At 41.5% G+C, this 13,820-nt stretch overlaps 1 protein-coding gene across 10 annotated transcripts in view; it reads left to right on the top strand.

Moving 5' to 3' along the window:
* The window catches only part of PLD1 (phospholipase D1), a 204,993-nt gene that overhangs the window by 64,026 nt on the left and 127,147 nt on the right, over positions 1-13,820 (top strand). For all 10 annotated transcript variants that reach the window (XM_025425594.3, XM_049105845.1, XM_049105846.1 and 7 more), the window contains 2 exons: positions 11,626-11,816; positions 12,072-12,199. In XM_025425594.3, the coding sequence (XP_025281379.1) occupies positions 11,657-11,816; positions 12,072-12,199 (288 nt within the window). In that variant the 5' untranslated portion in view covers positions 11,626-11,656. The remainder of the gene's footprint in view (positions 1-11,625; positions 11,817-12,071; positions 12,200-13,820) is intronic.

The following is a 13,820-nucleotide window of genomic DNA, read 5'->3' as shown; positions in this document are numbered from 1 at the left end:
AGTTCTGTGCGAAATTCTTTGGAATTTGAATTAGTAGGTTAGTTTCAGGAAAAGTAACGTGTTTATTTGGTTCCATATTTATTGAGTTTTAGGATATCATTTCACTGTTACAGACCCCATTTCTTTCTTTCATTTTTTCCTTTTTTTTTAAGATTTTATTTTTTTATTTGAGAGAGAGCAAATAGTGGGAGGAGCAGAACGGAAAGAAGAGGGAGTAAGGAAAAGAATTCTGCACTGAGTGCAGAGCTTGATGCGGGGCCCAATCTCACGACCCTGAGATCATGACCTGTGCCTAAACCAAGAGTCAGAGGCTCAACAGACTGAGCCACCCGGGTACCCCACCCCCATTTGTTTCTGATGGGAGTTTAGTTGTCCTTAGTAGTGTTCTCTTAAATGTAATGTGTCCTTTTTCTCTGGCTGCTTTTTTTTTTTTTTTTTTTTTTTTTAGATTTTCTTCATTTGATAGAGCAAGCACAGGTGGAGGGAAGTGCAGGCAGAGGGGGAGGGAGAAGCAAGCCTCCCCATGGAGCAGGGAGCCTGATGTGGGGCTCCATCCCAGGACCCTGAGGTCATGACCTGAGCAGAAGGCAGATGGGTCACTGACTGAGCCACCCAGGGGCCCCTCTTTGGCTACTTTTTTTTAATTTTTTAATTTTTAAAAATATTTTATTTATTTATTCATGAAAGACACAGGTAGAGAGAGAGGCAGACACACAGGCAGAGCAAGAAGCAGGCTTCATGCAGGGAGCCTGACATGGGACTTGATCCTGGGTCTCCAGGATCACATCCTGGGCTGAAGGCGGTGCTAAACTGCTGAGCCACCTGGGCTGCCCTCTTTGGCTACTTTTAACATCTCTTTTCTTTATACTTTAGCAGCTTGACTTTAATATGCATATATATGGTTTTCTTTGTATTTATTCCTGCTTGGGATTCACCAAACTTCTTCAATCTGTAAATTTATTTTACCAAATTTGATAACATTTTTTGCCATTATTTCTTTAAACATTTTTTTTTCTTCCTCATTTTTTCTCTAGCCCAAATTCCTGGGCCTCAAGTTACATGTATGTTTGCTCTTTTGATATCATTACATAAGTCACTGGGGCTCTACTCATTTATTAGAAATCTTCCCCCTCCTTTTTTGTCTCTCCTTGAACTTGGATAATTTCTACTGCTCTGTCTTCAAGTTCATGGACTTTTTTCGGTCATTGTCATTCTGCTGTTAAGCCCATTCAATGAATTTTTCTTGTTTCCTGATAAGATTTTCTGTATGTTCATTTGTGAAAAACACACTTCCCTTTACATTCTTGAGTTTGTTATAATAGTTGCTTTAAAATTTATGTCAACTGGGGGGCACCTGGAAAGGCACACTTGGTTAAGCGTCTGACTCTTGATTTTGACTCAGGTCGCGATCTCATGGTCACGAGATCGAACCCCACTTTGGGCTCCGTGCTCAGCACAGAGTCTGCTTGGGGTTCTCTCTCCCTTTCCCTCTGCCCCACTCTGCCTCTAAATAAATAAATCATCTTTAAGAAAAAAAATAAAATCCTTGTCAGCTGATTTCAACATCTCACAATAAGCCTCCGTTGATGATAGCCTTTTCTCTTCTGAATGCGTCACATCTTTCTGTTTCTTCTAGGTCTAATAATTTTAGGTGACAGTATGCCTGATAGATCGTAGAAACTCAATTCAGTTATGTTCCTTTCAGGAGATTTTTTTTTCTTTTTTTTAGTTTTTGAGTGGGTAGTTAATTTGGCTGGACTTCAACTCCAAACTCGGTCTTTCCTGTGGTGGGCAACTGCAGAAAACTTCATGGAAGTCATTTTAGTACCATCTGAGTTCCTTTGGGGTTGTGCTCATGCCTGCATGGTTCATGGGTTAACCTGTGCAGAAGTTGGCACTCCTCCTCTGTGGCTCTCCTTTTCAGAGTTTCCCACTTCACATTTCAGCTACTGTGAAGACCGTGAAGCCTGTTGTCTGATTCTTCAAGCCAGCAGGACTGCGGATTTTCTCTCTGAGTTTTAGCCACCCAACCTAGCCTGGACTTCCTCTGCCCTTAGACAAAAACAGTGTCATTCCTTTCTCCAAGTGTAGGTGACCTTCCGGTTTCTGCCTCTTTGTGGTGGTTCTTCAGACAGTTTTTTTTTATCATTGAATTTATAGTCCTGATCTGTGGGCTGGCTGACCTCATACAATACCGGAGATTATAACCCTGGATCAGCTTTATATAAAGGTCCTCATTTCTTTGTTTCTTCAGTTCCATGCAGTTTCTTCCCAGTGCTGCTTATAGGGTATAGTTTTGCTCATCTCTCTTAAACAGAGACTGTAACTCCTGGAGACTTAGGTTATTTGGAGGAGGCTTGCTTCCAGGCCCCTGTCTCTTGTCGTCCTGGGGTCATGTCTGCTAATGTTCATGTGGGGAGAGAACTGTAATCCCAGATCTTTTCTCCAAGGCTGAAACCCTTGGGCCTCTTCAGCTTTAGTTCCCATGTACTCATCTGACTTTAATTTGTTTCTTCATCCTTGGAAACTGGTTCTCCTGCGTTATTGCTTTTGTTGTTGCTGCCTCTGCTTTCATCTTTAACTAAGCATTTTTATTTTATCGATTTATTTTGAATATTTTATTTATTTATTCATGAGAGACACAGAGAGGCAGAGACACAGGCAGAGGGAGAAGCAGGCTCCATGCAGGGAACCTGATGGGGGGACTTGATCCCAGGACCTGGGGATCACGCCCTGAGCTGAAGGCAGATGCTCAACAACTGAGCCACCCAGGTGTCCCTTACCTAAGGATTTTTAAAAGAGGATTACAGTTTCTTCAGCAATTCTGTGTTGGTAGTGGGAAAGGGGCAACTACATGAGCTTGATCGTTTTGTTTTCAGATATTTGTAACCGTGTCTCCTATAGTGGGTGACATCACACCCCCACCCCCAGGATATAATTCTGACTGCCAGTTTTTGTACTCAGGGATGGGACTGGGCTCTGGTATGGATACAGGGACTTGGCCGACATCTGGTAGCTCTAGCAATAGCCGAGGGCACAGGAAACAACGAACATGATTTCCTCATCTTCTAGAGCCCCAGCTCGAAGCCACTCACTTTAGATCATTTAATTCTTACAATTCTTGAGCAGTATGACTTCCACTTTATAGATGAGGAGACTGGGACTTACAGAGATGTAGATAGATACCTTGTTTCAGCCTGAAAAGGGGTCAGAATTCAAGCTGTTTAACTCAGAATCACATACTTTCCATGGTACTCAGCTGCCTTGACAAATATTTGTTTTTTTTGTAAGTGTGTGGATAGGTTTTGAAAAAAAGGAGATTTTTGCTATATTTATCAGCAGTCATGACAGCTCGGGGGCTCGTTAGTGCCGGAGGATGTACAGAGGAGTTTGCACGCACCTATTTGCTCACTTCATTCTTTTCAGAGGTGGGTGATCACTGAAAATGCTGTGTTGCCTAAAACTCACTGTGAAGGAGGTTGAGAGGTGAAAGGGTGGAATCATAGAAGTTTAGACAGCTGGAAAGAATTTTAATGATAAACAAAGTTCATAGGGAATGGATGTCCTTGGTGAATGGAGCTGCCGTCACATGATGCAAAGATCAGTTGGAAGGAAAAGAAGCAATGCTAGTAGAAATGGCTTAGTCAAAACCTTTGATTTTCCTAGCTTATCTTCTTGATCAACATGTATTCTTATCAAAAGTGACACATATTCACGAAAAAACAGTATTTAATGTTTTGAGCCAGTGAGAGAAAGCTTTTCTTGAAGCCACTTGAATGCAAATGAACTCTATCCCAAAGAAAAGTATTTATGTTATTCATATATTGCTCACCCGCTGAATCATTGGGAGTCTAACTCTGCCTTAGTGAGAAAAAAAGATTTATGTCCCTTTGCTTAGCGGCGTTTGTCAACGAGCGTAATGTTTGTTCCTATAAATTCATGTGTAGTTTGCTTCCTTCTCAGACACATCACAAGACACGCATATTCTGCTCTTGGCCATAAAAAATTGAGTATTCCTTTAACACCAAAGGATGTTATTTTTAGAAGTCTCATCACAGTTTTTTTTATTTTTTATTATTTTTTTCATCAGTTTTTAACAATGTTAATTACCTTTTATTTTTATAATGAAGAATTTTCCCTGCAGGATCCTTATTGATTTAAGTTAATCCAGTGCTCATACACACTCACACCCAATAAACTTATTAACAAACTTTGGAATTAAGAGGGGCTCTCCCCCGTTTTCTCCAAATACAAATGTTTATGTGTGCATTACCATCAAGAGAAGCAGGAACAAATCTTGTTTAGATGTTGGCTCAGAACATCTGAATACCCTTGACATTTGGGGTAGGTTTTTATCTCCCGGGTGGGGTTGTCTAGAATGTGTTTTCTCTGGCATTTAGTGCTGAAAAAGAGTCTTTCTTACGATCCTATATCCGTTGTAAAGTCTACACACAGACAACTGGCTATTAATTTCAGTTTTTAGATGAGGATGCTGAGCACTAAAGTGATTATGTCCATGTTCGCTCCAGCAAAGAGAGGAATATTTAACCCTGGGACACGTCAAAGGAAATGACTAAGAGAGCTTATGGCAGAGAATAGAGGCCATCCAAGGAGGTCAAAGGATTCAGGAAGAATCATGAGAATCAAGCAATGATTTTCTTTTTTTTTTTTTTTTTTAAGCAATGATTTTCATGCTAAAAATTGCTTTATGTAGGTGTAGTTGTTTTTGTTTGTAGCTAGGGAAAAGGGAGAGAACGTGGTTTCAACTCTTGACCTGTGGATGCACCATCATCTGCAGCCTTGACACCTGAGGGAAAACAGCAGTGTCCGTGTGAGGCCCAGTGGAGGCTGTGCCCTGAAACCAGGAAAGAAAGATAAGTAATGGGAGAGTGATAGGCCCCGGGGGCCCCAAGGTCAGATCAGATCTGAAGCTCAGAGAGTGGATAGTGTTTGGGAATCAGACTTGTATTTCCTGGAACCATATTAAGTAACAGCAAGTCTGGACTCAAAGGCTGTGCAGCAGGACAAGGAATGTGTGATTCCACGGAGCGTCCCCCTTTCCTGACGTGGATGCAAGTAGAACACAGAGCAGAACAGGAGCGTGGCGTCTGTGGCAGCCAGAGCTGTGCTGACACCAGGCTTTCTTTCTGACTCGTCCCCTTGGTCAGCCTGGCTCGTAACCTGTAAAGGGGGGTGATGACCGTACCTCCCTCGTGACGTTGTTGTGGGGATGCGTGAAGAGCCCTCGGCAGAAGCCGGGCGCACAGTTAGCTCTGATAGCACTTGACCATCTTAGTCGCCACGGCGTCAGCAGCCTACGTATTTCATGCAGGTCATACCCCTCTCAGAGGGTCTTTCAACCAGAAGACTTTTACCTCTGACAGTAGCTGTGGTATCTGAGGGAAATGTCTTTGTGGCATTCACTGGATAACCTGCGGCCTACTGCCTTGTCTGTAGACGCTCTATGACAACAAATCAACAAATTATTTCTTGAGCGGGTGTTCAACAAGGTGATGAGGGGTCTGGCTCTCCCCCTGCCCTACCTCAGTATCCCCGTGTGTGGGAAGATGGGCAGGTCAGCACATCAGCTCCTGGTTGCATCTCGGTGGAAGGGCTTCTTAACCTAAGGCCCTTAAAGGGACATCCACGAACCTGTGAGAATCTATGCAAAATATATTCATTTTTTTTCTGGGGTTGGGAGGGAGACAGAGATCTCATCCAAGTCATGGAGCCAGAAGGGAACAGGAGCCACTGCAATGGACACAAGTGACACCGTGCAACAGAAGTGACGCCTTAACCCAGGGAGAGAAGGACGAGGCCAGGGAGATGTGCAAGGAAGGGGAAGTGCATTCACGGGGCTTGACTGCTTAATGCCTGGTGATTGCTTTTGCTTGGGAAGGGCTTGGTGGTTTCTCTGCAAGTGGAGGAGTCGAGGCCAAGACATTTCAGGACTGGGTGAGTAGAAGAGTCCCATTCTCAGAGCAGCCCGGCTAGAAAGACAGCTGCTGGATGGAGCGAAATAAGAGATGAAGGATATGTCCTAGCCCGACAGCCCTGAAAAAGACTGAAATGAAAAAGTTTCCTAAGGTTATTTTTCAGAGGCTGCCTGTTAATAGAATTTAAGGTAGTGTTAGCAGCCTAGATTACTTTTACCCGCAGATGTGTACGCGTTATGACAGGGGCTCCATCCAGCTTCCCAAGGGAGGAAGCGGAGGTGGCATTGTTTCCATTTTATAGAGGGGATGCTGAAGCCCTACAGGCTGCTGGTTACCCCGGTTACACTGATAATAACGGTGGAACAACCTTGGCCATCCGGCTTGTCCCTCTACCACTGACATTTAATTATCTGTCCAAGGTGCATAATAAGCCCTCCATTGATATTTGTGGAACTAATATTGTTTTTTTAATCAAAGATCTAAGTAAACACCAAGAGTCTTTTTTTTTTGATGTTATTTTCTCGACATATATCATCTAGAATGTAAACTAGGATAATATCATTTACTTTATTCAAAGTCAGCTCAACTCAAAAAATATTTATCCAAGGTTTACTATGTCACTAGAGATTGAGTTTAGTACTTGAATCCACATTTATAATGTTTGCATTTCAGGGAACATCAAGTCAGTCCTGGACAAATCATTGCTATATAATGTGTTCTGGGAGGTTAGATAGTGTGGGTCTACCAATTAACTTCATCATAGTGAAAAATGGGAAAATAAGAAATCCTCATGAGTCAGTTTGGTTTTAAATGATCTAATTAAAATGCATTTCATATTCAAGCATTATGCTACGATTTTTGGGTTGGAAATACATGGCATTTATTTTTTTTGGCAAGCACAAGTAATGTATTTAAAAAGTGTGGGAGAACTTTGCATGTTTTGTGAGAAAGGGAGGCAAGAAGTACGTCCATTATCTTCACAGAGTAAATGTTGAGTTTTTTTGGTTATTGTTGTTTTCATTTTGAATTCTTTAGTGCTAAGAGCATGTAAAGTAAGGATTAAAAGTCTTCAGTGTCTATCCCTCCTGCCACTACCAGGTAAAGTAGCTGGACTTTGGAGTCAGATCAATCAAGATTGGGTCCAGCTCTATCACTGCCCAGCCACAGGGCTCTGGGAAAGTTGTCCATTCTATCTAAGCTTCTTATCTTACAAATGGGGGTTACAGGGGCACCTGGGTGGTTTGATTGGTTAAGTGTCTGACTTGATTTTGGCCCAGCTCATGATCCTCAGGGTCGTGAGATGGAGCCCTGTGTCGGGCTCTGCACTGAGCATGGAGTCTGCCTAAGATTCTCTCTCTCTTTTTGTCCTCTGCCTCTCCCCTTGGGCTCCTTCTCTAAAAAATCAAATGGGGTTAACAATAGGACCCAGGTCCTAAGATTGTGAGGATTCAGTGAGATCGTGCAATTCATCTTTTGAATAGTGCCTGGCATATAGTATATACACTCAGCAACTATTAACTAATGCTAATATTTATTTTAATACTAGTAGTTATAATATTATTATTATACTTTGTTTTAGGCATTGTTTATGTATGTACTATCTGAAAGGAAAATATCTGCTTCCTTTGATGTTCTATTTCCCAGTCATGTTGAAAATTAAGATTAGAAAAAACTCTAGAGGGATGCCTGGGTGGCTCAGTGGTTAAGCGTCTGCCTTTGGCTCAGGTAGTGATCCCGGAGTCCTGGGATCGAGTCCCACATTGGACTCCCTGCAGGGGAACAATATATAGCATTTTTTATCTACAGTTAGTTTGTTCAGTTGAGAGGGATGGAACCAAATATTTTTATCCATCTGCCTATGTCTCTGCCTCTCTTTGTGTGTGTCTCATGAATAAGTAAATAAAATCTTAAAAAAAAAGGAAGGAAGAAACTCTAGAGTTCTTTGATTTCACCACTGAATAAATAACCGGAAGTAATTTAAAAATGTTCCCTGCAAAAAATTATATTTCTAGTATTCAATACCAGGAAGAAAAAAATAACACCGTATTTTTTTTCCCAGATAGAGATGCAAGAAGAAATAAAACACAGCTGCTATTATCACTCCATGGGTACCATCTCGGTACCAAGAGAGATAATGATCTTGCAGTATAATTTTATAAGGAGTTAAAATCAATTACATTATCTCAAGTGTAAACACTAGAAGGCCTTATCCCATTGCTGGTTAAGCTGTGGCAGCTGTTCACCCACCATTATAGATTAATTTAGATAAAAGAAAAGCTAGGCTAATAAATTAAGATTTGACAACATTTTAGTGTAGATAGCCTTACAGTTTGGTATTCAAGAATGAAACCAGCAATACAAGTGATGGATAAAAATTCAACCCAAAGCAACCACAGACATGAGTGAAGGCAGTAATGTAAACAATTTGGTTCATTTTCCATTATTAAATGGTAGAGTCTTCACACACACACACACACACACACACATCTCACAAAAGAAATCTACAAACCCTTTGGGTCCACTGAAACCCCAGGTGATCTTAGAAAATATTATAAACCACAAAAATAAAAGACTAAAAAGGAATTTAGGAGGCTGTTGGGATATGTTGCTTCCACTACTATAGTGACTAGAGTCAATAGGCTCCCTTCTAAGATACAGGGATTGAAGCAGATAACGTTTTTCGTTGTTGTGAAACATAAACTTTGTAGAAAAGACAAATTTATGGACATTCAACCCATTAAATAAAATCAGTAATTGTGAACATCTATAACCAAGTCCATGAGATTTGAGAGCCAGAAAAATTTGCTTTATGAGTAAATTCAACACTGACACAAGTTGAGTGACCTTGGGCCAGTTACTTAACTAAGCCTTTCAGAATAATCATAAATACCAGGTAGTACCATTGTGAGTATCAAATAACATAACTGTATTATGTGCTAATAAGTGTAATTTTAGCAAACACTCGAGTATAAATGATAAGAGGATTCCTTTCTATTTCTTTTCTCACTCTTAAATTTTTCACAAGTTTATATGCTGCTTTTCTTTCTATCTGAAAAAAAAAGATTTTTATTTTAACTTGATCCAGTGACTGTACTATTTGTTCCAGTTTTCTTGCAGTGTATAGTGATTCTGATCTCTGTATATCTTTAACATGCGTTGTAACACTGAGACTCTGTCCAAAAGGAAAGTCATTGGAGTAACTCTTGTTTTCCTATGCTAAGGAAGTTGGCTGAGTTAACCATAAGACAGTTTAATCGATAGAAAATACCCCAGAGCTTTACAAGTTCATGAGTACCAGTGATATGATGTAACTTCTTACTTGTTTTTCCTTGTCTTGTTTCCTCTAAGTTTTTCATTACTTTGTATTTTAAATAAAGGAAAACCTGGCTCATGGTTGGCATTTAATAAGTGTTCAGTTGAGAGGGAAGGAACCAAATATTTTAATAGTGACCAGAGGCCACAAGCTCTTTGATTGAAGCTAAACAGACCTTCATTAAATGTTTCCAGGTTGAAAAACATCTGCCACCTGCTTCTTGTATTCATATGAAAAACTACTTGGGTTAATTTTTTGAGTTAAAGTAATGACTTCTTTGGGGAGGCTGAACAATATATAGCATTTTTTATCTATGGTTAGGGTTCTAGTGTTAAAGGGACCCTAGAGATGAAATGACTCAACCTCATTAGTTTATAGAGGAATAGCCAAGGTCCATCCTGAGAGCTGTAAATGGCTTCATCCTGAGGTGCTGAGCTCCTAGAGGAACTTACTTCCTGTTTTCTCCATTTGAGTCTTGTCCAAGGTCACTTGTTTTACCAAAACTCCCATCTGTTGCCGGGGCACTTAATGTGTCTACCAAAAATGAACGAGAAGATAAAGACTGTGGTTGAGAACATCAGTTCTTGGGTCCAAGAGACCTGATTTTAAATCCCTTCTTCACTACTTACTAGTTCTGTGACCTTGGACATGTTGTCCAACGTATTCATCAAGTTTCCTAATCTCTCTGTGCCTAAGTGTTTTTATCTGTAAAGAGGGGATGATAAACTCTTGTCATCTTTAATAGAAATAACAAACCTTCATAGATTTATTATTGATGATAAACATGATAATGTATATAAATGACTACCACCAAGCCAGGTGCGTACGAAGCTATCAGTCCATAATAAATGTTATAATATAAATTAGAAGTGGGAGAGAAAGATGAAGGGGAATGATGTAGGCAAGGACAGGCCTCTGTTTTGCTAGTAGTAGGCCACCGGCATGGCTCCAAGCTTCCTTACAGCCCACATGGAGAAAGAAACATAATCAATTATGTGGTCCACAGAGAACTTGGTTATAGTATTTATATGTATCTGACCAAACTGGAACCACATCTCCCCAGCCCAGTGTTTTGAAATTCCAAAACAGATCTCTTTCTACCAGACCTGGCAGTACAGATTTCAGAGACTTGATGATGAATTCCCATAAGGGCCCTTCAAGTTTGGCCAAGACTCTCTCAGCTTTGCCTATAGCCTCCCACCCACCCTCGCCCCCAGCTTCATGATCATACAGGTAGGAGAGAACCTGGCCAACGGTCTTCCACTCAGCACATGCCGTTCTCAGGAAGGCCAAAGACCTTGGAGGAGGCCAGGAATGAACTTGGGGCCGTGTAGCTTCTTTCCCTCACCCGTATGGGGAGCTCCTTAATCACGGGGACCAGCCGTATTCATCTTTATGTATTTATTCATCGCATCTCACAATGAGTGAGTGGCAGACGCTCAGTAAATGTTTGTGATTTGCAATAAAAAAATGGATGTGCGTGGTGGAGTTGCTCGTATGAAAGCCCCGCCATTTTAGGGCCTGGTTGTAACAGATTATTTCTAGCAGTAGGAATTTTTCATCCAACTCTGATGACAGTGCTCCAGGCTTAAATCTCTGTATTTTAAAGGAAAAATAAAATCTATATGAACTCTTCTTCCCTGGGTACTGGTGTGCAACGACTTGTGTTATTAAATGTCGAAATGAGATAGAACTGGTTTTCTCTAAAAAGGAGAGAGGTACAGTTTGAGCACCTCTGGTATCTTCCAGAAGAGGCATAATAATCAATTACCTTTCAACCCACGTACATTATCATAACTCATGTGAAGTCATGGCCCAAACCTCCTCTTTCAAAAAGATAGTGTATACACTTTGCTTGGGATATCACCACCAGAGGAAATGTAGAAAGGTTATGCTCCCATGAAAATATTTTAAATCTGCCTATTGAGATTATTGTAAAATGCCCTCACTTTTCTTTAGAAAATATTTAGAGGTGCTTACTTCTACAGGACTTTTTTTCCCCACGTATTTGTTAGAGTTAAGAATCAATTGCTTTTTCTCTGAATCACCATTCCCAAACCAGCCTCCCTGGAGTCTGTCCTCATTTATCCAAGTTAATGAAATTGGATGAAAGATATGTTGGCATTTATTCAATGTAGTGTTTCTCTTTCTTACTCGCTTGTGATTAAGGATCTCACTCCAATTTAATTTATAAGCCAGGAATCCTTTAAATGTTAAACAGGAGAATAAAGGAAGAGGTTGTTTGAGATGACTGGGGTTCACACAGAGCTAGTTGTCTTGTTTCCAGATGCTGTGTCTGAGCCTGGATTCATATCGTAGAATAGGGTTTTATTTGACCAAAATACTAAGTCCTTATAACCCCCTTTGTTTCCCCAGCCCCTTTGCTCTTGCCCTGTCGGAAGCCAACATGTCCCTGAAAAATGAGCCAAGGGTAAACACCTCTGCACTGCAGAAAATCGCTGCAGACATGAGTAACTTGATAGAAAATCTCGACACGCGGGAGCTGCACTTCGAGGGAGAAGAGGTGGATTACGATGTGTCTCCCAGCGATCCCAAGACACAGGAAGGTAAAGACTGATGGTCTGAGCGAGAAGAGAGTTGCTCGGGGTTGCTTGACAGCGCAGATTTGAAATAACCAGCAAATGATTGATCTTCCTGCTGCTGTCCTAACCCTGGGCTGAGGCCGCTTCATTAGCGGTTTGCTCGTTGTGGCAGGTTAGGACTCGAACAGCTGCCCATAAAAAGGCAAGTCATGCTAATATCGTGTATTCTTGCAATGTCCTTGTGTTCCTGCAATAACTGTTTACTGGTTTGTTTTTTAGCGTGTATCCCTTTCTCTGCTATTTATAAGACTCAAGGATTTAAGGAGCCTAACATACAGACGTATCTCTCCGGGTGTCCAGTACAAGCCCAAGTCCTGGAAGTGGAGCGCTTCACGTCTACGACGAGGGTCAGAGCCTTTGTGGACTCACCTTGTATTAGTCGATGTATATGAATCAACACACTGACTTCCCTTTTCCTTCCTTGTAGCTATGACTGTGTGTTTATGTTTTTATGACTGTGTGTTTAGAAGTATTTTTAAAATCATTTCTAAGTCCTCATCGCCTCTCAAGTTTATGCTTTTCATTTAGTCTTTATTCTCCTATGCCTTTTTCCTCATTCTGGAGAATGCTATTTAACAACAACAACAACAAAAAAAAAGGTCCCTAAAGCAATTTATAAGTTTGATAAAATGCCGAGTGCCTCTCCTAGTCCTCCTCTCTCCCAATTTTCTGTTTAATGTGGACACCTAGAATGCCACCTATAAGCCAAAGAAAAGGTTGGCTTTCCTAATGCTTGTTTAGCAAGAAGATGATGATGGCAGCTGACTCTTGGAAGAAAAAAAGGCCACGATGCCAGGTTGGCCAGTGTCATTACCCAGAAGCACTGCCGAGAGAATCCTGCCGGCGTCCTCTGCCGCTCTGATTTGCTCCTAGCAACCTGCCTGTTAGGCCTCGTTTGCAGGTTTTCTCTCTGAGTCCTGGAAGGGCATCGAGCGTGAAGATGGTTTCATCAAGCAAAGCATCACTGTTTGAAACGGATGGGACCAGAGGCTGTTAGGGCAGTTGCCTTTGCTCTGTTACTGACCGTACATCACAGAGGTCAAGTCTGAGAAGTAGAGGACGTTGCTCCAGGCTGGTGGGTCAAGCTTTGGTCCCAGCAGAGTAAGGCCACCTTGGCTCCTGCCTTGTGGGAAGTGAGAAGAACCTTTCTCCAGAGGCAGGTTTTGCCTGCCTTTCCTCCTTGTCTTTTGCAGGGTGGCACGTGCTACCTTGGTCCTCGTAGTTTTGCCTGGTGGTCTGTCCTGCCCTCCCTGTGCTTGCGGACATACCTCGAGTCCTACTTTCCACCCACCCTTGTGTGCAGCCTTTCCTTTAGGCTCTGTGTATGAGTTGAGTCTGTATCTCCCTGACACACCACTGACCACAACCCACTCAGAAATGTCTCTGAGATGACCATTACTTGCTTAATTTGCCTACCAGCCTTCAGACTGAGAGAGGGTGAGCATGCTCAGAGGATTAAATGCACAGACTCCAGAGCCAGGCTGCTTGGCTTGATTCCGGTCTTTGTTTTGTGATCTCTAGCAAGTTACCTGATCTTTCTGTTTCTCCATTTTCTCATGTGAATAATGGGTGTAACAGGTTTGTTATGAGGATTTGATGATAACAATAATAATAATACATAGTATTATGCAAGAGTATTATAGATTATATTATTGGGGAGCAAGAACTTCTTGTCCCCTCCAAAAGTCCTTCTAGCCAGACTAAGACTCAAATTGACATGAGGTAGATTAATAAGAGAAAATCAAATATAATTGCCTATGTACAGGGAATCCACAAAGGAATGGAAATTCCAAAGACAGGCAAAAATGAGGTCTGTAGTCACTCTGAACTCCAGAGAATTGGGTAGGTGTCTGGGACTTCAAAGAGAAGGAATGCAATTCACAGGGAGATGAAAAAGCAAATGTTTGGTAAATAAATGTTTGCTGAGCCACTAGACAATGGGACACAGAGGACTTTGATCAAACAGGC

Source organism: Canis lupus, chromosome 34, assembly GCF_003254725.2.
Source record: "Canis lupus dingo isolate Sandy chromosome 34, ASM325472v2, whole genome shotgun sequence".
Classification (NCBI taxonomy): domain Eukaryota; kingdom Metazoa; phylum Chordata; class Mammalia; order Carnivora; family Canidae; genus Canis; species Canis lupus.
Note: the sequence above shows the minus strand (reverse complement) of the source record. Positions and strands in the feature narration are given on the sequence as shown.